The sequence below is a fragment of the Remersonia thermophila genome, chromosome 3 (assembly GCF_042764415.1).
Source record: "Remersonia thermophila strain ATCC 22073 chromosome 3, whole genome shotgun sequence".
NCBI classification, from domain to species: domain Eukaryota; kingdom Fungi; phylum Ascomycota; class Sordariomycetes; order Sordariales; family Chaetomiaceae; genus Remersonia; species Remersonia thermophila.
The window spans coordinates 1,875,235-1,898,149 of NC_092219.1; the positions used below are offsets into that span (position 1 = coordinate 1,875,235).

At 55.5% G+C, this 22,915-nt stretch overlaps 5 protein-coding genes and 1 non-coding gene across 6 annotated transcripts; 2 read left to right on the top strand and 4 right to left on the bottom strand.

The window, feature by feature from the left end:
* Positions 1-231: 231 nt before the first annotated feature.
* On the bottom strand, positions 232-1,587 carry VTJ83DRAFT_3347 (uncharacterized protein; the record flags this gene model as incomplete). The annotated part of the gene is made up of 2 exons (XM_071009715.1): positions 232-1,208; positions 1,305-1,587. The coding sequence occupies 2 exons, from the start codon at positions 1,585-1,587 to the stop codon at positions 232-234; spliced, it is 1,260 nt and encodes a 419-aa protein (XP_070867225.1).
* A 1,396-nt stretch (positions 1,588-2,983) lies between these two features.
* Positions 2,984-6,473, top strand: VTJ83DRAFT_3348 (uncharacterized protein; the record flags this gene model as incomplete). The annotated part of the gene is made up of 6 exons (XM_071009716.1): positions 2,984-3,262; positions 3,405-3,543; positions 3,612-3,932; positions 4,416-4,541; positions 4,603-6,296; positions 6,396-6,473. The coding sequence occupies 6 exons, from the start codon at positions 2,984-2,986 to the stop codon at positions 6,471-6,473; spliced, it is 2,637 nt and encodes an 878-aa protein (XP_070867226.1).
* Positions 6,474-7,749: 1,276 nt separating this feature from the next.
* VTJ83DRAFT_3349 (uncharacterized protein) lies at positions 7,750-8,598 on the bottom strand (the record flags this gene model as incomplete). Its single annotated transcript, XM_071009717.1, has 1 exon — positions 7,750-8,598. The coding sequence occupies one exon, from the start codon at positions 8,596-8,598 to the stop codon at positions 7,750-7,752; it is 849 nt and encodes a 282-aa protein (XP_070867227.1).
* A 1,115-nt stretch (positions 8,599-9,713) lies between these two features.
* VTJ83DRAFT_t75 lies at positions 9,714-9,787 on the bottom strand. Its single transcript has one exon. It is a non-coding gene; the product is annotated as a tRNA-Asn (tRNA).
* Positions 9,788-11,374: 1,587 nt separating this feature from the next.
* Positions 11,375-12,827, bottom strand: VTJ83DRAFT_3350 (uncharacterized protein; the record flags this gene model as incomplete). The annotated part of the gene is made up of 5 exons (XM_071009719.1): positions 11,375-11,530; positions 11,619-11,798; positions 11,878-11,952; positions 12,070-12,430; positions 12,505-12,827. 5 exons carry the CDS (start codon positions 12,825-12,827, stop codon positions 11,375-11,377), a joined length of 1,095 nt encoding a protein of 364 aa, XP_070867228.1.
* A 6,385-nt stretch (positions 12,828-19,212) lies between these two features.
* On the top strand, positions 19,213-21,725 carry VTJ83DRAFT_3351 (uncharacterized protein; the record flags this gene model as incomplete). The annotated part of the gene is made up of 3 exons (XM_071009720.1): positions 19,213-19,469; positions 19,581-20,717; positions 20,780-21,725. 3 exons carry the CDS (start codon positions 19,213-19,215, stop codon positions 21,723-21,725), a joined length of 2,340 nt encoding a protein of 779 aa, XP_070867229.1.
* Between the last annotated feature and the right edge of the window lie 1,190 nt (positions 21,726-22,915).

Below are 22,915 nucleotides of genomic sequence, written 5' to 3' on the forward strand. Positions count from 1 at the left end.
GCAGACAAGTAGGAGGGAAAAAACAAGCTGATTTGTTTCCTTTGTTTAATGATGTGGAGCTGTCAACGTCATGACGGGCGCAACGTCGTCCAACGAACGAAACGTCTACCGTAATCATGCCCAAAAGTGTCAACGCAGCAACGCCTCCAAGTTCTCATGACCCAAGGCGCTCTAACCAACTCTTTTTTGAGATGCCATTCTTTTCCAAACCCGTCCCCTTTTCTCCCTGGCTCACCTCCTCTTGTTCCAAGCTGCCACAAAGGCCTTCTTCTCCCTCAGCGTCAGCCCCACCCTCTTCACCCTGCCCAGCCTGGCCAGCGCATCCGCAACCTTATCCAGGAACGCCTGTTCCTCGGGCGTCGGCGCGTCGTCGCCCCTTTCTGATTCCGTTCCCAGCACGCGGCTCGCCTCGTGCTCGGACGCGACCCCGTTCACGGCCCCGCTGGTATTGAACACGGCCTCGGCGATGCGCACGCGGACCGTGTGCGTGGGCCGGCCGAGCAGACGCCAGAAGAAGGCCAGGCCGGCCTTCCAGCCGGGGACGGGGGTGGTCACGTCGGCGGGGGCGTAGCGCAGGCTGACAGGGAAGACAGGCGTCTGCGGGGTCGCGGTGAGGAGGCATGGGCTGAGCGGGAGGATGCCCTTGCCGTTGGTGGTGCCGGCCTCGGGGAAGCAGGCGACGATGCGGCCCGGGTGGGCGGCGAGGAGGGCGCGGAGCGTGGTGAGCTCGCCGGCGTGCCGCCGCTCCCACTCATCGCGGGTCAGGAGCTGCGGGCTGGTCGACAGGGCGGCGAGCGCGGCGGCGAGGAGGCCGACGCGCCGGACCTTGCGGGAGCCCGGGTGGCAGAGCACGAAGACGGGGTCGAACACGGCGGCGAGATAGATGGCGTCGATCGGGGAGGTGTGGTTGGCGGCGACGACGGTGCCGGCGTGGGGCATGCGGGTGCGGGGCTGGCGGTGGAGGGAGCCGCGGGCCACGCCGTCAAGCTGGAGGTCGGCCCACCATATCCCGGGGATGGCGAGGAGGGTCCAGAGGAACAGCTTGTGGAGGAGGAGGGGGAGGAAGCGGAGGTGATGGAGGAAAATGAAGTAGAGGACAGCGTAGATGGCGAGCAAGGGGACGCGGACGAGGAAGACGACGAAATGGAAGAGCTTGGCGGGGAGGGAGGTGTCGGCGGTTACGGGCAGGAAGGGAGAGATGCCGGAGCCTAGAGGAGAGGGGAGACGCGGTTGGTTAGCTGTGGGCTGGGCTGGGCTGGGCTGGCTTGGAAAGAGCTTGCAACAAGATCAAGTTGATGGCTTGCCTCGATCCCGGAACTGCGAAAACTTCTCCATGCTTCTCCTGTCAGGTCTAGATGACCTTTGCCCTTTGCTGCTGTCGATAAATGTCCGATTGTCGTTATCGCGTCTGTCCGCACCGCATCGCGGACTTGGAGTGTTGTTGTTGTTGTTGTGCAGTTGTGCAGTCGTGCAGCCGTGCAGTCGTGCTGTGGATGATGTTGACAAATCGATGTTGCTCACTGTCCACTTTTGGATGGAGCTCCATCCTGGTTTCCTGTCAGTGAGGTAACTAGTTATCAAGGGCATGTGAACGGCCTGGCCCGTGCGTTTGCTTGACCCAAACCCTAACCCTACTGTGTAGCAGGAGTTGATGTCTCTCGCTCTTCTGTCCTCCTCAAAGGGTCGTCATCTCTTCCCCTTCCCGCCCCGTCCCTTTCCCCCACACCCCCGCCCCCAAGCTCGATTGGAACCCCCGGAACCTATAGTATACTGCGTAGTAACCTGGAAGCCAACCGAAAAAAAAGTTCAAGCCAAGACAAGACTCCAAGAGAGCTCGACCAACCCCAGACTCCAGAAAAGGTGCACTTCTTTTTTCTTTGGCACTACGCTAGCTTCTGATGAAACAGCTTCCGTCCCAGGCTCAGGCCTCGCGCTCCAGCCTCGCTTTTTTTGTCCTCCCTCGCCCTCGCCCTCGCCCTCGCCCTTGCCCTCGCCCTTTTCGATCCAGCTGCGGATGCGTGTGACACGGTTGGTAGCGGACGAGTGAATCAAGGTGGGGAACTTGCAGATCAGATCTGTCAGGAGGGACAAAGAAAGCAAGCGGCAGTTGCGGTTCGATCCGACCAGTGTGTGGCACACCAGCTCTCCCGGGGCATGAGAGGACATGTGAGGAGAGGAGGAGAAACGAGAAAGAGGTGTGCCTCATTAAAGGTCATGCGCGACATGAGCCGAGCCCTTCAACCCACTTCCAAGGCGTGGTGGGCCAAGCCAGATCTACTTAGCGTTGTGTTGGGAAACCCCCTCTCTCCCGCCCAGATCCCCCCCCCCCCCCCCCCCCTCCTCCTTCCTCACCACCACCACCACCACCAACGTCATCATCATGAGACGTGAAGAGGCTCGACGTCCTACGAGCCCACGTACGGTACAGCGCTGTAGCGGATGGTTCCGCCACGGAGGACTGCAGGCTCCCTGGGCTCCCTGGCGGCCAGTGGATTCGGTCCAGCTCCAGCGGGCTGGATCCGCGGCTGCACGGGTTTGCGACGGTCTTGACACTTTTTGGCTGCAGGAAATGGCGCGGAGTGGCCTGAGCAAGCGGTGAGCGAGCCCGGCGCAGGGCGGGTGGCCCGGCGATGCACCCCACTGGCTCGTATGATACGTAGGAGGCGCTCTGATTTGGTAGAGCCCGGCCAGAAAGCGGAGTCGTGCAGCGCCGGAGGGGGAGTCTTGAATGGAAGATATTCCCGCCGAGTCCGACCCCCGGATCGCCCACCATTTTCGACCATTTTCTGCTGCAGACTAAAAAAGGAAAAAGGAAAAAAACTGGAACCTCTGCTGATGGGATTTGTCTTTTCCTCCCATGCCACTCAGTCCCTTGAGATTCTCGCGAGCATTGGAGCCCCTTTTCCTGGTTTCGCCGCAGAAGCAGGCTGCTACCCCTCGATCCCCTCAGTCTCGGGCTCGTCCCCTGGCTCACCGCCCCACCATGGACGGCCCGTCATTGGCTCCGTTGCTGGGCTTTGGTTGCCGGGGTGATCGGGGGAGGCTCACCACTACAACACACCAAAATGCGCTACACCCGTTGCGGAGGCGAGCAAACTCGTGCGGCCCGTCCGATCAACGGTATCCGTCTCTGTTTACTCCCACCACGTTGCCGCCGCCGCCCAATGCGTCGGGAGCTCTGCTCCTTTCGTCCTACCTGCTCGTCAACTTCCTTCTGCCGCGCATGCGCCTGCACAACAACATGGACTCGTCCGAGAACCCGGTACGTCGTCGTCGTCATCATCGTCGTCGTCGTTCACCATCATCACCTCGTCGCCAAACCTCCACCACGCACCCACCCTAGCTGGCTCTTGGTTCATCCCGCGACCATGTCGCAAGCGCATACTAATCCCCCGCCTCTTCAGACGTTCCGCTCGGGCCTACGGCCGCCCCAGATCCACGCATCTACCACCTCCTCCTACCTGACCGAGATCACCAGCTCCGAAGCCAACGCGCGCGCCCAGCCCACCGGCCTCCCCCAGAAGCGCACCCACAAGGGCAGCGGTACGCGCCTACCCCGCATCGCTGTCCATCGCGCCGCCCGCCCCGCCTGCTGACCGAGATGCGAACAGTCTCCCACCCTGACGCGAAGCGGAAAACCCTCCTCGAACGAGCCGCCGAACCGCACAAGCCCGCCGGCCTGCCCCGACCCGCTGCCACCGCCATCAAGGGCTCTTCCATCGCGGCTCTCCACGCCGAGACGACGCAACGGCATGCCTTCTCCAAGACCATCGGCCCCGGGGCGAAGCCCCCCGCCGTGACGCGCGCCCCAACCTCGATGGGCTTCTCCTCCTCCACCATCGCCCGGCCGCGGGGCCGAACGACCGCGCGTCCCCACACCTCGATGGCGACCCGGGAGCCGGACTCGGCGCCGTCCAGCCCGTCGAAGAAGGGTACGGCCATACCCCGGTTCTTTTCCCAGCAAGCCTTCTTCTCTTCAGCGCTGCAGCCGGCAACGTGCCGTCCACGACCCGCCGCTGGTCCCCTGCGGCCCGCGAGCAGAGACTTCTCAGGATTCAGCAAGTGCTTCCAGGGACTGTCGCTCAAAGACCCCCCCACCGCCAGCCAAGAAGACAGCACTCCGGGACTAGTGGTCCCCGCGCACGCCGAGCAGACGCCTTCTGCGGAGCCGTCCCAGTCGGACCTCCCATCAGAGGGTTCCCTGCTCGGCGGCAGCATCCCTCCTCTGGAGGAGGCCGGTGACCTCGGCGACCCTGTGCCCGAGACGCCGTCGCGAGCCAGGGAGTTCTACGAGGCGCTCGGCACCGTCAAGAAGGGCATCGGCACCGTCACCAAGGACCTCTCGTCCAAGACATCCTGTTCTGCTGCCAGGCGGCTGTTTCTTACCAAGGACTCCACTCTTACAAACTTCACAGGTTGGGACGTTGACGGCCGCCTCAGCGAGTTCGAGTCGCAGTTCAAGGTCATGAAGGAGGCCTTCGAAGGCACCATGACCGACAGGAAAGCCCTCGAGGAAGCCATCGATATCGCCAAGAGCCGAGGTACGCGTCGCTGGCGGCCCGATGCTTGTGAGATTGGATCGACACTGACCGACCCCCGCAGCGAACGATCTCGAGCAAAAGAAGCAGCAGTTGGAGGATCAGATGGACGAGCTCAGGCACCAGCTCGACTCGCAGCGCGACGAGATCAGCTCCCTGCAGCAGGACAAGCACCGCATGTCCCTCGAGATGGAGGCCGAGCGGATGAAGCACAAGTACCAGCTCGAGGACAAGGAGCGTGAGCTGAGGCACGAGGTCGAGAAGGTCCAGCGCGAGCTCCAAAGCCGGATCGACCAGCTGACGAGGGAACACCGAGAGACGATCGAGGCGATCGAGAGGCGGCACCGGGCCGAGCTCGCGGACGAACAGGCGCAGAAGGCCAGGGAGCTTGGGGAGCTGAGGACCAGGCTTGGGGCCGAGCAGCAGGACTTGAGCCTGGAGCTCACCAAGAAGAGCCGCGAGGTCCAGGAGATGCGCGCCCAGATCGAGGAGCTCCAGCTGGACCTGGACCGGGAGCAGACCCTCAAGAAGACCCTGCAGAACCAAATGACCGAGATGTCGACCAACAACATGGTGCTCGAGGACCGCGTCCGCTCGCTCCAGGCCAAGATCGAGTTCCTCGAATCCGACAGCAAGCAGCAGTCCGACTCGTTCGCCGCCATGGAGGCCCGGCTGCAGGAGGCGCTGCGCGTGGCCGACGAGGCCCGGCAGAAGCTCATCAAGGAGGAGACGGAGAGGCGCGTGCTCTTCAACAAGTACCAGGAGCTCAAGGGCAACATCCGCGTTATGTGCCGCGTGCGCCCGATCCTGGACCCGGCCGAGGGCGAGGGCGCCAAGATCGCGTTCCCGGATCACAAGACGTCGTCCCAGATCGACGTGACGGGCCCCGAGGAGAAGAACAGCCTGGGCGCCGTGACCCGCCGCGTCCTGCCGTTCGAGTTCGACCGCGTCTTCGACCCGTCCGTCACCAACGAGGAGGTGTTTGGCGAGATCTCGCAGCTCGTCCAGTCGGCCCTCGACGGCTACAACGTCTGCATCTTCTGCTACGGCCAGACCGGCTCCGGCAAGACCTACACCATGTCCTCCCCCGACGGCATGATCCCCCGCGCCACCCACATGATCTACGACACCATCACCAAGCTCCGCGAGAAGTCGTGGTCCTACACCATGGAGGGCAGCTTCGTCGAGGTCTACAACGAGGAGCTCCACGACCTCCTGACGCCCCCCGGCCCCGGAAAGCAGCCCCGCCTCGAGATCCGCCACGACGACCAGCGCAAGCAGACCACCATCGTCAACTGCAAGACGGTCGCGCTCGACTCGCCGGACAAGGTGGAGCAGATGCTGCGCCAGGCGCAAAACAACCGCAGCGTGGCCGCCACCAAGGCCAACGAGCGCTCGTCGCGGTCGCACTCGGTCTTCATGCTGCGCATCACGGGCGAGAACAGCGCGACGCACGAGCGGTGCGAGGGCACCCTCAACCTGGTCGACCTGGCGGGCTCGGAGCGGCTCAAGCACTCCCAGGCCGAGGGCGACCGGATGCGCGAGACGCAAAACATCAACAAGTCGCTCGCGTGCCTGGGCGACGTCATCGAGGCGCTCGGGCGCGGGTCCGGCCACGTCCCGTACCGCAACTCCAAGCTCACCCACCTGCTGCAGTACTCGCTGGGCGGCAACTCCAAGACGCTCATGTTTGTCATGGTCAGCCCGCTCGAGGCGCACCTGAAGGAGACGATTACGAGCTTGAGGTTTGCAACAAAGGTACGTCGTAGCTTTCGTCTCGTATTCTTTCCTCTTCCCCCATCTTCAACGCGATAATGCTGCCGGGCGGCTCATGCTAACCCCGGGCGTGTCTTTCAGGTCCACAACACCCACATCGGCACGGCCAAGTCGACCAAGAAGCTGCGCTCCACAACGCCCGAGTCGAACGGCCGGTGATGCTGCTGCTGCTGCTGCTGTTGTTGTTGTTGTTGTTGTCGTTGTGGTTGTGATGATTATGAGAGCTTTTTTTTTCTTCGTCTTTGTTCTCTCCTCACGATATGATGAGCTGCTGCGGATGCTGTTTTGTTATTTGGGTACGGAAACAAAGTAAGGCGGGGGAGGGAGGGGTGGTGGCGAGATATCTATCTATGCACGTCTTGTGTCTGGCTTCAGTTGCGCTCATGATACCACCAGGGTCCATTCCTTTTTTTTTCCTTTTTCTTCTTCTTCTTCATTACCTTCATTCTTTGGCCGTCCGCTCCTCCATTCGACTAGCTGCCTTGGATGCAACGGCCTAGAAGGGGGAGGTGCCTGGGGGTTGGTGGGTTGTCTTTCGCAGCGGATGGAATGGAAGCGCTGTTGAGTTTTGTTTGAGGTTCTTTATTTTTTTTCCCCTCTGGTTCTGGATCCTCGAGTTCTTGTTTTGCAAAGGTTGGCTTCTGGAAGGGGGCGGCAGATCCATGATATGTGTATGGTTGGGAGGGTTGACTGGACCGTTGGGGACCGGGGATTAGAGGAGGGCTGGGAGGCTGAATTGTTCATGTTGGGTTCTGTTTACGGCGCACCTCCCTTCTTCCGTTGATGCTAGTCCAGGGGCATGAATGAAGGGTAGTTCATAGTAGCTATATATATATATACTTCTTCCTCGTTGCTGAGACGCCCGTTCAATGTCAGATTGCTTTCTCTTTCGTGTTGTTGAGCTGAAGGCGTGTCTATGTTTGTATGGGACGTGTCTCTACAGATGCATTGTGTATCGTGTGTATTTCTCCCGATCTGCTTCTTCTGTTTACTTGCCATTTTTGGCTGGCGATCCTTTTCTCTTTTCTCTGGGAATTGCGATACAGCGTCGTGGAGCGGCAAGGGGTGTTAGGGAGACATTGACTGTCGTGTCTCCGAAAAGTACCTAGGTAGGTACCTAACCGCGTCATTTCGAGCGGTGAGCCATGTCATAGCGCAACGGACCGTTGATAACCCTGTTTTTGGTGTTTACAAAGAGCCACAGAAACGTTCGCATGAACTTGATCATCGATATATGGAATCTTGGAGCGTATCTCTTGAGACCAGCCTCTGTCTCTAGTTAATCGTCCTAAGCTCGTTGGAGCGTTGGGTAGGCCACCCAATCTCGAAGCACCCTGCACAGCTCCCTCCCGGCACGGCCTCTCTTCACTCCGACATACCATTACCCAAACCCTTTCACAACAAGTTCCCTTATGCCTTTCGCCTACATAAACCCCTACATGGCGGCGAGAGCCTCGAGCTCGGCGCACGCTTGCCGGATGGCGCTCGTCACCACCTCCAAGTTATCCACCATGTTGAAGAGGTTGTAGTGGTTTCCCGGTATATCAATCACCTTCCGGACTAGCTGCTTCCGGTACTGCCCCCAGCCAAGCTGGGGATCGGACCGGTGGATGTCGATCCGCGCAACGCCCGGCTCAACGACAGGAACCATCCCAGTCGCCCGGAGCAGGACCACGGGCGGCGGGTGCGGCCCCTCCTTCTCGCACGCGCCGTCCTGCTGAGCCGCATCCGCCCACTCTGGCAGCGTCCACTGGCCCAGCATCCGCAGCCCCTCGGCGAAACACCGCTGAACCTTCCTCTTGGTGTCCTCGCGAGTGAGCGGGCTCCACTCCACAACGTGCTGAACAACGCGGGGTGCCGGGGCCGGAAGAGGCGCGAAGGGGCAGGGCGTGTCGATCATGGCAACGCCAACCACGCTCAGGCCTGCGTTCTCGTTGGCGGCCAGCTGCCGGGCCATCTCGAGGGCGATCATCCCCCCTAGCGACCATCCGCCCAGAATGACCTTTTTCGTACCGCCGCTGCGCGGCAACCCCATCTTGAGCATGTCGATGTAATGGCGAGCCATCTCGGGGATCCCCCCTTCCCAAGCAACGCCGGAGTGGTATCGCGGGTTTGCGATGCCGTAGACCAGCCGGCCAAGGTCGCCGAGGCAGTAGTACGAAAAGGTCGTGCCGCCGCCGTCGTGGATGAGGAGCAGCGGGGTGACCTTCTCGTCCCAGGGCAGGGTGGTGGCGCCCTCGGGCAGAGCTGGGGGTTGGATAGCGCTGGGGATGTTGCCAAACATCTTTCTTGGGACCTGTGGGTAGGAAATAGAGAGGAGATTGGTTGTTTCGGGAAGGAGTTGCGGGATTCGTGGCGGTGGTGATGTTGGCTCGGCGTATTCGAGGAGTTTGCACGCTGGCGACAGATCTTAGTGTTTCGAACCCGGATGCATCGCGATGACGCTCATTCGCGGCGCAGAGGCAAATATAGAATGGCGAGTCTCTGGACGCCGCGGGTGGCATGAAGTAGCCTTCAAGATGGAAGGGATGACGATCCCAGGGAGAAAGCTGAGTAAGGCACAAATTACTGGTGGATTGGAGAAGTTGTGCGCGCCCTAGGGGAAGCGTGATCGTGAGGATTGCGCTAGTGTCGGGAAACTCCAACCTTCCCTCCCTCAGGTGTGAGGGAATTGGAAGGAAGCTGGATCAAGCCGGTAGCCTTTGAAGGCGGAGTTTTCGGGTCGTATTTCTTCCCACTCCCTCGGCTCTGGTCCCCTTTAATACTCTTACAGCCCACGAAGTTTGAGAATTTCTTTCTTTTCGCACTGGACGTCCAAGTTCAGGATGCCTTCGTCGCCACCCAAGCCAAATTCCACTCTGTCTCACAGTCTTGAACCTGACGCTCTGGGGCCACGTGAAACGAAGAAAGGCCTCAGACCGGCCGAGGGTGTGGTGTAGTAAGCAGCGAGGAGGAGGAGGAGGGGATTCGGCGTTCTTAGGATGTCGGCGAATGCGTTTTGTGACCCGGTCTCAAGTGGCCCCACGAGTATAATCTCCACGGTGCGGCGCAGCCTGGTGATACAATTTCGATATCCCGTCACAAACGACGTGATCGTGTTGTATGTTGTTCTTGTTGCTCTCCCATGCTCTCACTTTCGGTGATAGGGGGTCGGGGTTTCTGTCATTGACAGTTGGCCCGGCCAGCATTGACCCCCAGGGCACTCCACTCTCCTCTGCCAAATGAGAGGAGCCAGCGAAGGGCAACACAATTTTTCGAGACCAAGTTTAACGGCGAGAAGGAAAGGAGTTGGGTACTAAACTATTTTTTGAGTCAAGAAAAAATCAAATTAACTTGTATTACGAGAAAAAAAGAGAATGATGCGAATGATTATACTTCGCATCAGAAACCTGAGAAAATCTCCCTTAGAAAGGCTCGAACTTTCAACCTCCTGATTAACAGTCAGACGCGCTAGCCAATTGCGCCATAAGGGATGTTTCGCTGGTGGTTGTATGACGGGGTCGCTTGCTCTCGTTAGGTACCGAAAGATCCGAGGGTCCTCGCGGAGCGACTTCCGCTTTGTCGGCTGAATTGTGTCTTGTCTGGTTGTCTTGTGGATCTTGCCGGGTCGCCGGTGGTGGGTGGAGCAGTGCTCGTTTTGGCGTTAGGGTTTCCGTCGGTTTTATGGTTGCTGGGAAACAGGGTTGATGGGTTACTGCACGGTGGATTAGGATGGTAAATACTGCCCCTGAAGTTCACATCCGTCGAGGAGGTGGATGAGGAAAATCAACAATCTATAACGAATCTGAGAGGTGCAAGGTGGCGGTGACCGAGATCACTACCACGGTATGCTTCTGCGGAAGTCTGTGGTTGGGACAGTCGCTTGCTGTGCTGTCTATGTCGCCCCCTACCGGCATACCTCGGCTGCTGCTTTGGCCACCCTGCGCACGAGTCTGGAAGACTGCAGGTCTTTGCATTGCTGAATGAAATGGCAAGCCCAGCTCTGCATGTGCAAAACCTTATGTGATGCTGTCCGTGAGGCCAACGACCACACAGTTCATTGAGACTATCTCAGTAGTAAAAGGCTTCACCATCTTGATGCTTAGGTAAAAGTGTATCAAACGACAGGAGAGGAACCCATGCGAGTGCCTAACCTAGGAACATCCAACCTGAAACAACTATAAGTTTTAGTAACAAGATGTCATCGACAGGAAAAAGAGACAACAAAAACAATAGCTCCTAGGAAGACAAGAAAAACCAGAAGCATGACAATCCAGCGTCGTTTTGGTTTCTATAAGAGCCAGTCAATATATATCGTGATCATAAATAATAGCCCCTAAATTAATAGGGGTAACTATCTGTATACTCGCTTGCCGTTATAGCAAGGTATTGGATCTTACATTCTCGAATGCGGACTGTCGTCCACTTGGTGCTTCTAAACACTTTGTCTGGCGAAGGAATGCGTTCAACTAAGCTTCTCACGATGACATCCGGCGGGTTTTCGGCCCAGAGCGCTTCTGGCCTATGATCTTTCTGCTGCTCCCCACGTACTTTTGGCGCTGGTGGCTGTGAATGATGCGTGCTCGTGACATGAATCTCAAATGCTCATTTGCTGTCAGGGTGCACAGTTACCACTGCATCAAAGGATCCTCGAAGTTCTCGACTTCCGTGGAGAACCACTCGAGAACAAGGCTGCGCAACCCTGCTTTTATCGCGAGGTGCCGTACCAGCCCATGGTGTCGTGAGAATTGCATTGAATCAGTGCGCTTTCTGTCAGGGCGCTCATGTACACTAGACCCACGGTACTACAACGCTTCCGCGACCTAGACGAAGAGTTTACCGTTGCAGAAACTCGAGGGCGAAGACGAAGCGTAGCGTACGGCTCACAATGACTGCTTCTACTTCTGGAGGCAGAGGGGAGATGGGGAGTATAGTAAAAACAGGAAGGTTTTGTGCGAGGGGTTGAAGCCAATACATTCGATAGAGACGGAGGGTTTAGCTCCTCAGCCTTGAATCCAAATTTTGTTCTTTTTCCCTCTTCTCCGTCATTTGGACTCTGAGAAACAGAACTTTAAACCCTACTAAACATACACATAGCAGAGCGGCGCTCCGCTCAACGAGTTCATGAGGTCCTTGAGCTTGACAGGCCCGCTATGCGGCAAGAGATCGATCTCGTCCTCCACCGTGACGTTGGCGGTCGGAGGCATGTTGAGATATGTTCCGGTGCCCCAGAGGTCCTAAGTAACAGCGCATCTGTCAGATCTTGTCCCAAAAAAAAAAAAAAAAAGAATAAGTACTCGGGACAGCCACAACATGACCACTCACCTGACGATTCTTAAAGTTCAACAGCTGCCAAATCCAATACACTCGTTCCAGCATGTTGTGGGTGAGCCAGAAGGCTGGATCATATGGCGAGAGCATGGGGTCCACAGCGATGCCGCCGATACCCGCATGCCCGCCTAGATGGGCGCCCATGGGCTCCCTGGTGACGCGATGATCGCCTTCCTGTTCAAACGCATCCCGCGTGTCAATAGCTTATTTTCTCCTCGGGTCAGGTTGGGTGGTCATAGCCACGCGCACATACCAGAGTCCCTTGGAACTCGCGAATCGTCTGGTGTCCCAGAATCAGCTCAGTCACGTTGCGATAGGTGTTCCACCTCTGCAACGGATTCGCGTTAAGATCCCTCTCCAAACACCTAGGATTATCTTCTCTTCCTTCCTTGGGGTGAGACGGAATCGGCTCGTTGGCCGGCACATTAATCGGTCCGAGCCTCACTACCATATCGCTGAATGGCCCTTCCTTCACGCACCCGCCACCCGTGCCGGGCGGGATAATAACAGGCTTACTAAAGCCAATGAGATCCAGAGCCGTCGGTGGGCGGTCCGGAATGAAGATGCCATCGCTGCCGAGGGACGTGTCAGACCCGTCGAACACGGGCGACAGATGCGGCGCATCGACGTCCAGGCCCCATTCCCAGTAGGGAAGCCCTTGGTCCCACCCGCAGCTGGCAAGCTCGCGCTCGTAGGTGTGTAGGTAGTACCGGTGGAAGAGAAGGAAGTTGGCCGACTGGTGCACGTAACCGGAGCGGTCGGCATGGGCCCCTTTTGCCCGTACCGGACATGTTAGCCAGTGGGATCTTGCTCCAAGGGGGGGAAGAGAGCGAAGGGGATTGACGTAACCAGGGCTTCCTTACACACGAGAGCATCATACAACGACTTCGCGCCGGGCACTTCCTCTTGCGAGAGGACCGTGTTGGGCTTGGCCATGATGCATTTCACCGCTTCGATGAACTTGCGACGCTCAGGCTTCAAGAGAGCGCGCCATTCGCGTCGGATCTTGACGGTGGTCGGGCTGCAGTTGTTACCAAACAGCCTGTGCGCGTTAGCCGCGGCGATCTGGTTGAGTTTGCTCAGGGCGGTGCCTGAGTCAATCTCCTCCTGGGTGAACTCGGGGATAAGCAGATCCCGTTTGTGCGCCAGGAGGGGACTGGCGGTTAAGAGAAGAGAGAGGAGGTAGGTCTTGAGCGGAGTCATGGCAGGAGATGGATGATGAAATTGCGAATTGCGATGGTATCTTTTTGGAAGGCAATCGAGTATGGTAAGGTAGTGAGGACAAAAGATATTACAGCACTTTCCGCCGGGTTCTTCTCGTCTCTAAGTACTCCGCCTTCCATTGCAGTCCTCCCGTCTATGGGAGTCTTGAGATGGCCCCCAGCCCCCAACACGACAGTAATCAACGTTGTGCTAGGGGCAACAGCGTGCTGATTGATCCGTCGCAACCCAACACGATCTCATCCTAGTTTGCAATCCCATGTATATGCTCCTAGGGCGCTGCTGCTGCTAGTATGGAGCGTGATATTCGGAGTGCCTGCCGTGATCGCTAAGGAGCATGGCCAACAATTTTGGGGGGCTAAAGGAATGCAAGACGCACGACGGGCTAGCGGCTGTCAGCATGCAGCACCGCGTGTGACGCTCGAGGTTTCAATATGCACGGTTCTTTTGGCTGAATGGGACGTTGCCTATCCTACATGGGCCATTCCGTACCTCTAGCAAAGGTAGTAACGTGGAAGAACCCAAGCCACCGCTAGATGCTGACTATCGCATGGACTACGTAGCGACCTAAGACGACAGTCAGCATGAGGTTGTATAGAACTCTACCAAACGGCTTGGGCATAGTTGGGTGGACTGAGATGGGGAGCGAGCATCGCCTCACCTTCCGCCCCCATAACATAATGATCCATAAGAGATTCTTCCATGAGAAATCTGTTCCCATTATAGCACATGCAGCCGACGGATCAACAGGAAAGGTTGTTTTCTTCTCGTATTGCATCCTCGTTGCTGGCACGAAATGGTCCGCCTACTCATCAGGCATGGTGTGACAGCAAAAACGGATCCGCTGATGCTGCCATCAGCTAGTGCACCATATATACCTGCTACTGCAACACATGGCTAGATATTATGTCACCGTTGACTTCGGGTGAAACATCGTGTCAGAGCATCATGTAAGAGGTACCTATCTGATTACCATATTATTGCTGCTTCATAACGTGGTCATGGTGAAAGAGGTATCTTCATGAATATCCCTCGACTCTCCCTAGTATTCTGGTACGATATCTATCCAACCTGTGCCTTACGCACTCTCTAACCTCGTTCAAACTCATCCATGGTCATCATCGGGCCTCTGCCTGCGCTTTCAATCCCCTCATCTCACCCCGCCCCGTCTTATGCATTCGATGAGAGATCGGTTGTTGTTGTTATGCTGAAGTTCCCCGATCAAGACTAAGGTTGAAATCTGCCTGGCCGACCCACATGCTTGGGAAGCTTGTGATGATAGTATCGTTTGAGGTACTGAAATTCCAAAGGGGGACTCTGTGCATCATTGGGTTGTTCCACCCACTTGTATTATTCATCTCTAAGATTCCAACATCGTCGTTTGGTTCAATTTTCGGTTCGGACTACGTCATTTCTCCTTGTTGACTCTGTTCAGGGGATAAGTTTTTGACATGTCCGGCGCCCGGCCCAGCGCATTCGCTGTCGTTTCGATGTTTGATTGAGGGCTTGTGGAATGTGTTTTCCCCATGCCTTATGGTATTAGACGTCTCCTCTGAGACACCATTCCAGGCCTTCAAGTCATTTGCTTCGTTGTTGAATCAATATGTCGTGCTCAAAAGGTTGCAAGATGGGTAAGCGATGAGAGGCGTAATCACAAACGATCAGGCGCAGGGTTAGGGTTTAAACATGACATGTTAGCCGATAGTTAAAGCAGCCGATAAGGGTATCCCCACTTTGTGAGGACAGGACGGGACTGCCCGCCCTTTGAACGTGACTGAAGACAGTGGGACCCTGGCCCCTTTCCATCTTCGGCATCCTCAACTACCCACATTGGCTTGCGTGCACGACATCACTAACTCAGCACTAATATTCTATGGTGAATCATCCTCTCCTCTACAGGAAGCTATCCTTATACGAGAGTATCAGAATGTGTCATTTTGGGAATTCAGAGGCCAGAAGACAGCAAGATATAGTAGGGGAGAGTTTGACGAGGATCCCTCTCCTGACCTCTGGAAGATAAAGTCCCCCAGGACCAGCCGAAAGGAGACATCCCCCTCTCAACGATCAGTCCCACATCGAGTTCGGACCCTACCAGAATGAAGTCATTTATTCTCTCTGGTGGGACAGCCGAACTCCAAGGTGAGTTGATAACGCTGAAAAGGCAAAAACCAGCGATAAAGTGAAGAGTACTAAGGTGAATCAATTGTGCCAAGGTGAACCTGTCTCTTAACTTCTGAAGGTTGGGCCTTGCCGAAGGAAGCTCTGTTCTCTGTTTTCCTTCTGCCAGAGAACTAAAGTTCATATTATTCTGTGTCAGACCTTCACTCGAGGTTGGCCTTTTCATGAAGCCATGGAGTTAGTTCAAGTCAGCAAGGGTTCCGCCCTGTCAGCTTAGAGGCTTGGAGTTCTCAAAGTCTGTAATCAGCTGCCTTATGTTGCGCAATGTTCTCGGTGCATATCTAGTCATGTCTTGCCAGATTATAATCAAAAGTCAGGTAAGTCTGCTCCCAGGTCAAGGTGGCCGTTCCACCTTGTCTTGCCTCTTGACCTCGGTCAACCCATTTTGTGCGTCATCTCAAGAGCGGCAACTTCCGAGCAAGATCCTAAGTGGCTATATTGGATGAGTTCAGCAACTTTTTCAACCTCAGTGAGACTTTCCGACAATGTCAGAAGGAGAATTTGAGCAGAGATTATATCTGTCTCTCGGCAGGATTCTGTGGATGACCGGCACATGTCACCACTGACTGCCAATAAAGATGGAACAGAGCACAACGCTCAGCGATACCCACCAAGATGTAAGTATGTATAAAGTATACTTTTGGATGTAACTTGGATCAAAGTCCCTGTTACGCAAAATCATTGATCCAAATTAATCACCTCGGTAATAACGTCCCGCGTTCTGTTGCTTGGCTACCAATTTGGTCTCTACTTCAGTCGATGTCTGAAATGTAGTAAGTCAAGGCGGCGTCAGGACGATGTTGGAGGACGCTTTAGCAAACAGCATTCTTGTCCTGTATTGATGATCTGGTCTCTGATCCCAACGGGAACTGTGTGCTCTGACGGAGAATGACCGATAAACCCATCGCACAGAGAATATCCCGCAAAAGCTACAACTTTGGGCTATTCTTCTCAGTTACAGATCAGCGCCAGGGACCATCTTGCATATTGGCTCCTTAATAGAATCTCTTCGTGGACTACGGTACCTGGGCAATGCTACGCCCCCTGAGAATCCAACACACGGATCACACCAGCATCGTAACAACAGTGGAGGGAAGTTCCAAACACTGGTAACACAAGGCAACTGCCCTCCCAGCCTTAGACATGTATGCTTTTGATGTTCTGACAGCCATCCTGTAGCAGTGCTGGTCAGTGGGTGTTGTAACACCAAAAATTTGTGGTAATTGGGTTCCTATCTCCGACTGCACAAAGCCTCAAAGCACCGTGAGATCAAGCTCGGAATTGCGCGTTCCACGACCCGACAGCAGCCCATATGAATTTCGCCTCGATTGGCGTTTTCAGCATCATCTGCTGCAATCCTTTGTACGCCGTTACGTTCACAATAAGGCTTGCATAGTTAGCCATTTTCGATTGGCAATGAGTGTCACATCTATGGTATTTCCGCCGAGAATTACGTATGAACGCCACGAGTCACCGAGTGGACGTTGAATGTAGAACATCTAATTTGATTCAACATGTTTCACACAGAGTCTCATTTCACCGAATGCAGGCCACAAGGCAGCTGGAACAAAGTCCACAGTAGGCCCAATCAGTTTGCCTTGGTCTTCTCCGTCCTCCATACCATGAGGTGGAACATTCCGTTAGGCATGGCCGTCTATTTTAAGACATCCATACGACCAGCTTCTCCCTCACATTACCTGTACATACGGATAGGCAACTTGCTACCAGACCCCCTTGTCACAACCCAGTACAGAAGGCAGCCAAAAAGGCAAAATGCGTTTCTGCTTGTCAGATCTCACCTAGTTAGTAGAGCCAGGGTGCACACCGCTCAGGGAGGCACCAACTTGGCAAGCTTCAGTACGTATACTATTGAACGTAGGCTGGTAAGGCTGCATGCTTCGCTGGCACGGTTCAAGGTGTGTATAATTTATTGCCTTCTTTTGCCCGTCAATGAGGAATGAAGAGAATGGGCTGGGCGGGATAAGGCAGACCTGCAGAATCAGGTTCAAGCAACCTTACGTTACAGTCCAGATAATCTTCACCAAGATAACCCAAAGTGCCCCGTCAATGTGTCGTTCGTTGACTTGATCGGCATTTCCAACATGGGACGCTTGGATACCTACCAAAGGCAGGCCATTCACCGAAGCTTCCGGCTATCCCGTCACTAAGGTCTATTGCTAGTTGATAGGCCAGAGTCCTCTGGCAGGGGAAGATCGCTTCCCAACAAAATTATAACGTGCCGGGGTCAATACCACCTAGTGTAAGCACACTGGGGAGCACTGAAGGCCCGATATGCTTCGGGCTTGCTTCCGGTGTTCCTTGCCACGCTGTATAATTACTGGATACGCAAAAGGACATTCTTCCAGGGTTCAGTCGGGTCCCACTTCGGCGAAGCCAGCTCAAATCAAGCCGATTAGGGTTTGGGCCATCTAGATTCCTAACGACCCTCTGATTCCAACGTAAGAGCGGTGAGCAAGGGGCCCCCAGTTACTCACCTCAGGGTCGGCGAACAGTGCATTCTGCTGTCGAGATTCGCTGGAATCAGCCTATCACAGTAGACCAGCGTAAAGGGCCATTCCGTTTTTTTCCTGGAAAGCCTCGGCTGTTATCCCGGCCTGGACACAGGGATAGGGTACATCATCCGACCAGATTAGGTCTCTGTCTACGTACGAAGCTCTTTCAACATAGGAATGCTGGACGTTTAGACCGCCTGCATTTCATAATTACCTGGGGGAGGGAATCATGCTGCCTCGACAGGAGATTGAACAGGCAAGGTCGAAGAACGATACTCCGCCTTTTTCGTTTGATCCGGAGATCACGGCTGGGAACCAGGGCTGATGGCTGCCGCACCCCCTACCTGGGTGCGTTAGATTCAGGGAACTCCAAGGTATTGATTGGTGCACAAGGTTTCCTGACATGGCGGCAGGCATGTCCTTCTGTCCGGTTGGCACTGGATTTTGGGTGGCGGTAGTTCAAGTCGTGCTCTGCCGGGAGGCGCTTTGCAAGAAGCGCAGTGGCAATTGGAAAAGTCGATGAGGACTACGTTCATGGCAGAAAGTCTTCGGAGATGAAGATGAATGGATTGGTTGTGGTTGCTCGTCAGCCCGGCTGGCACTCGGAAGGTACCTTGATGTCTTTGCCCGCTTTGTTAGAGACTTTGGTGGGCTATTCTCGGATCTTTAGCACCTTATAGCTGCATCGCAAGTTTCACGCCGCGCCTGAGCCTTGGCCGCGGACCTGTAGAGTAAAATGGATCAGGAGCTGTCGGGAGATCACGTAAATATAGTCCGGCTCTGTGCAGCATGTCCCTTTTGGCATAGGCGTTGAGGACCGGGGGCTGACCGGCTGGACATGGATAAGATCCCGACATGTAGGTTTCGGTCAGACGCAATTACTGCCCGGTAGATAAATCCCGGCCATAACTGCAAGCCTTGTGTTAACGCGGTGGTTCGGAAATGGCATGCTTGTACTTTACTTTTTTCATACTACGAGCATTCCTTGCACGACTTATACCTCTGGAAGTCGAAAACCTTGCGGGCTCGGGGCCTCTGATCACGATTGCTGAGGCCTGGGATCAGGTACCGCTTGCCAGTTTGACAACACAGCATATTGGCAAACCCTCCGCAATAAAGGAACGTTTGCGGTCGCAGAGATGCTGGAGCTTATCCAAGTCTTGATGATTTCGAAATCCAAGTAAGGGAGAGCACAAATCACTCTATGCTTTCTGCGGAAGCAGCTTGGATAGACGTGGGTGAGGGCATTGGGGGGATGGAAGACCTCGTTTCGGTGAGGCTCAACGTGTGGTGCGCGAACCAGCGCCGCGTGACCAGGGAGTTGGGCGGACCACGCGGCCCGTACCCAGTGCATGACGACCAACGTGCCCCAATGGGCATCTTTATATAAACGTACCCAAATGCACCCCCAGGTTTGAAGTCTGGACTGTATGCACCAGTTCAAGATGTTCACGACATGATCCCTAAATATACACGCTCTTTTTTTTGACAAATTTCTTAAAACAATTCTGAAAAACCTGGAACGTTCATCTCAACGCTTGCCAAGCCTCGCCGGTGCAGACATTTTACGGCATACCTAATACTTTCCACAACCGTGACTTGGCTGAGTGATTTCACACTCGCTGGAAAACGACCCTCTCTTGCAGCCTCATCTGCGGCTTTTTTGATCGCTTACAATGGAACTGGACAAGAAATGGTATGAACATTTGCGCCAGGCCTCGAAGAGACAGTTTCGCTGTCCTGAATGCAACCGCCCCATTTTCAATTTTCGTCTCAATGAAGGCCACAGCCCCGATACCGTTCCTGTCGAGTTTGAGAACCACTTTGCCCGTTACCATAACGACCTGCTCCCCGCCAAAGGCTTGAGGCTGGCGGGGACCGACGTTGTGCTGGCGAAGTGGCAGCAAGCTCTCCAGGCGTCGGTCTACAACAGGTTCGTTATCGAACGACCGGCTTTGTGGATTTTCGTTGTCTTCATGTTGTGCTGCGTTGGTGCGCATTCTACCTGTTTTAGGGCGTTTTGCAGCTGACAATGCAATCCAAGTTCTAGGCAAGATTTTACAACGCATTGCGTACCCATCAACAAGGATGAGCAGAAGCCGGCCGGTCCGCCGTCCCCGACCGGAAGCGTCAAGCGGGAGTCGCCCCCGGTCGAAGCCTCATCGAAGAGGCCCAGAACCGGACCTTCCGAAGGCGACGACGTTCGGGCCGAGTTTGATAGGCGGGGTCTCGGACAGAAGAAAGGCCAGTTGTGGGATCCTAACCATAACACCCAACCTTCCGACATAAAACTTATCAAGGAGCCCGATACTCGCCCCATCTCCCATGATCAGCTTGTCGCCGAAGTAAAGGGGATATATGCCGGTCTGGTTATGGTCGAATCTAAATGCATCGAGGTCGTAAACGCGCAGACATCCTCGATGGGCGACGGTGCTGCCAAACTCAACAAAGATCAGTGGCACGCATTAATCGCCCTCCACCGGACTCTCCTGCATGAACATCACGACTTCTTCCTGGCGTCCCAGCACCCGTCCGCAAGCCTAGCGCTCAGGAGATTGGCTGCTAAATACGCCATGCCGGCTCGCATGTGGCGCCACGGAATTCATAGCTTCCTCGAACTGCTCCGACACAACCTCCCGGGCAGCCTTGACCATATGCTCACTTTCATCTACATGGCCTATTCGATGATGGCGCTTCTCCTCGAGACAGTACCGGCCTTTGAGGACACTTGGATAGAATGCCTTGGCGATCTTGGGCGCTATCGCATGGCGATTGAAGACGAGGACATTCGGGACCGTGAGCACTGGGCATCTGTCGCACGGAGCTGGTACTCGCGCGCATCGGATGGGTCGCCAACCACGGGGCGTTTGTACCATCATCTCGGCATTCTCGCCCGGCCCAATTCGGTGCAGCAGCTCTTCTACTACACCAAATCGCTGTGCGTAGAGATTCCTTTCTTGTCGGCGCGAGAGAGCATCATGACGCTGTTTGAGCCCATCATGTCGCGCACGCCGAATCCGCAGCAAAGCAAGCTGTCGCCCACGATCCTCAACTTCGTCAAAGCTCATGGAATTCTGTTCAGCGGAAAACAGACAGAGGAGCTCGACGGCGTCCTGGAGACATTCTTCCGAAGCCTCGACAACCACATTGCCCGCTCCTCTCGCCGATGGCTCGAAGCAGCGTAAGTTGGGGCCTCACGGCCCATGTCATGAAACTGCAACCACCCTAACACTTTGTGACCAGGTACCAAACCAGCCTCGCCAATATATGTGCTGTCTGTGGCTATGGCGATGAGACCAACCCCATCGCCGCGTCGTTGCTGGCCTTTGCGCGATCCCCGGCCCGCCCCAGCGGCACAGAAACACAACGCCAGGACCATACCCCGCCTCCGAACTCTGAAACTTCGGCAGAGGATACCAAGACCTCCAGGATGGCAACTGGCACTGCAGCCGGAGGCTGTGACCAGCCATCCTGCGCGCCCACCACCTCGGCGGCCGCTGCCTCGGAATACACCAAGGGGGTCAAAAGAATGCTGAGCAGTCGCCACCCGCAAGCTCTCCGCCTCTTCGTCAGCACCTACGACATTGTTTGCCGCCGCTTCGCAGACAACAATACACTCCCTTTCCTGCATACCACCCTTGTCTTTGTTCATCACCTGACGTTCTGCCCGGATGGCATGGCCTATTTCGCACCCCACTTCCCATGGAAATTGACGGCAGCGGCTCTCAATACGTTATTGAACGGTTCATCGGCCTCGACCTCGGCGTTGCCGAGCGTGTCGCAGGCCACAACCCTCACGAAACTTGTGCAAAGTGAAGAGTTCCCCTGGTATGGGTGGGACGAGGGCAAGGACGTGGAGACGGAGAAGAAGGGCCCTGCGGCTTCCTCAAGACAGAGGAAACCGCTACCTGACGATTGGGCCATGAGAGGCTTCCCATGGGGGGAGACTTATTTCCCGAAACGCTGGTTCGATGTCGGTGAGAGGATCGACGATGACGACAAATACTTTGAACAGCCCAGCATGCTTGATGAGCGTAAAGAGCGGGTGATTTGGCTGGGCGGTCGCATTGCAGCCCGGCAATGCGGCCTGCGGTTCGACCCCGAGACGTCCCGGTTTGGCGTCACCCCAGAATACGAGGTGGACCTGGAGGTGGACGTGTCCAGGGGGGGGGTGGGGCACAGGGTATAGAGAGGAGGGGGGCCGCAGAGAGGAGGAGGGCCGCAGAGAGGAGAAGGGCCGCAGAGAGGAAGGGGGGAGAGGCACAGGGCACAGAGAGGAAGGGGGGCACAGAGAGGAAGGGAGGCACAGAGAGGAGGAGGAGGGAGGAACATACTCGTCTGTAGCTGCCGCAAGGCTAGTACTCAACAAATATACTCGTCTGTACCTGCCGCAAAGCTAGCACTCAACAATTTTAAATGTAATTAAGAACAGTATTGCTATATCAACATGGTTGAACAGCCGCAACATAAGACCTCTTCAACATCATTTCGAACGTTCATCATGAAAACGGAACAGAGTTATATGCCAAGCCAACTATTTTCCATGCACATCGTGAAACTGCAGTTTGACGATGTGCACGCTTACATGCATGTACTCCCTTGGCAATGGAGCTCACGTCAACTCGGGAACATTATGTTTACCCCCTAAAATAGTGGAGGATCCTATGTTCTCAGACCCCCTCCTCCCTCCATGGTAACTGCCTAGGAGCCTGAATCTGCCGCTGGCACGGAGCCTGAATCCGCCACTACCTCCTGCGGGAGACAATGGCCAATCATCCTCCTCAGCTCTCATGGTTGGACAAGACAATGCTGCAGATGTGTGGCAGTGGCTGGTGGTGCGCTAGCTAATGGCAGCATAGACGCTTCCTTTGCGATAAATAGATGGTGGGGTCAGGGGCGGGGAGTGCTTTTGTTCATTGCATTTGTTGAGGTTCTTTGTTTGACACATTTCTTGTGTTATTATTGCTTGTTAGAACTGGTTTGTGTTACGGCTGGATGATGGCGTAGCAATCGAGCAGTTGCCAAAGCCTACACCCATCATGTTGCGTTGTTTCCTGGTCCTACAGCCGTGGCGACCAACCCGGAGACTAATTAGCTGCAGGAGCATGCTGAGCACGATCCTCCCCTAGGAGCCTTATCCCTTTCCTCCGACTGTCATCAGCTGCTTTCTCACGACGCTCAAGTGGCATCATTGACGTTTTCCCGTCACATTCTGATGCAATCATCCCTTGCTTCATGGTTGGAACCCGCATATGGAGTAAGGCGGGCACGAATCAGAAACATATTTTAAAGCGCACATTTTCAAGCCCGAAATCGACATTTTGGCATCATCATCATCATCCCTTACGCATGATGAGGCGGGGCATGTTGACGCATCCA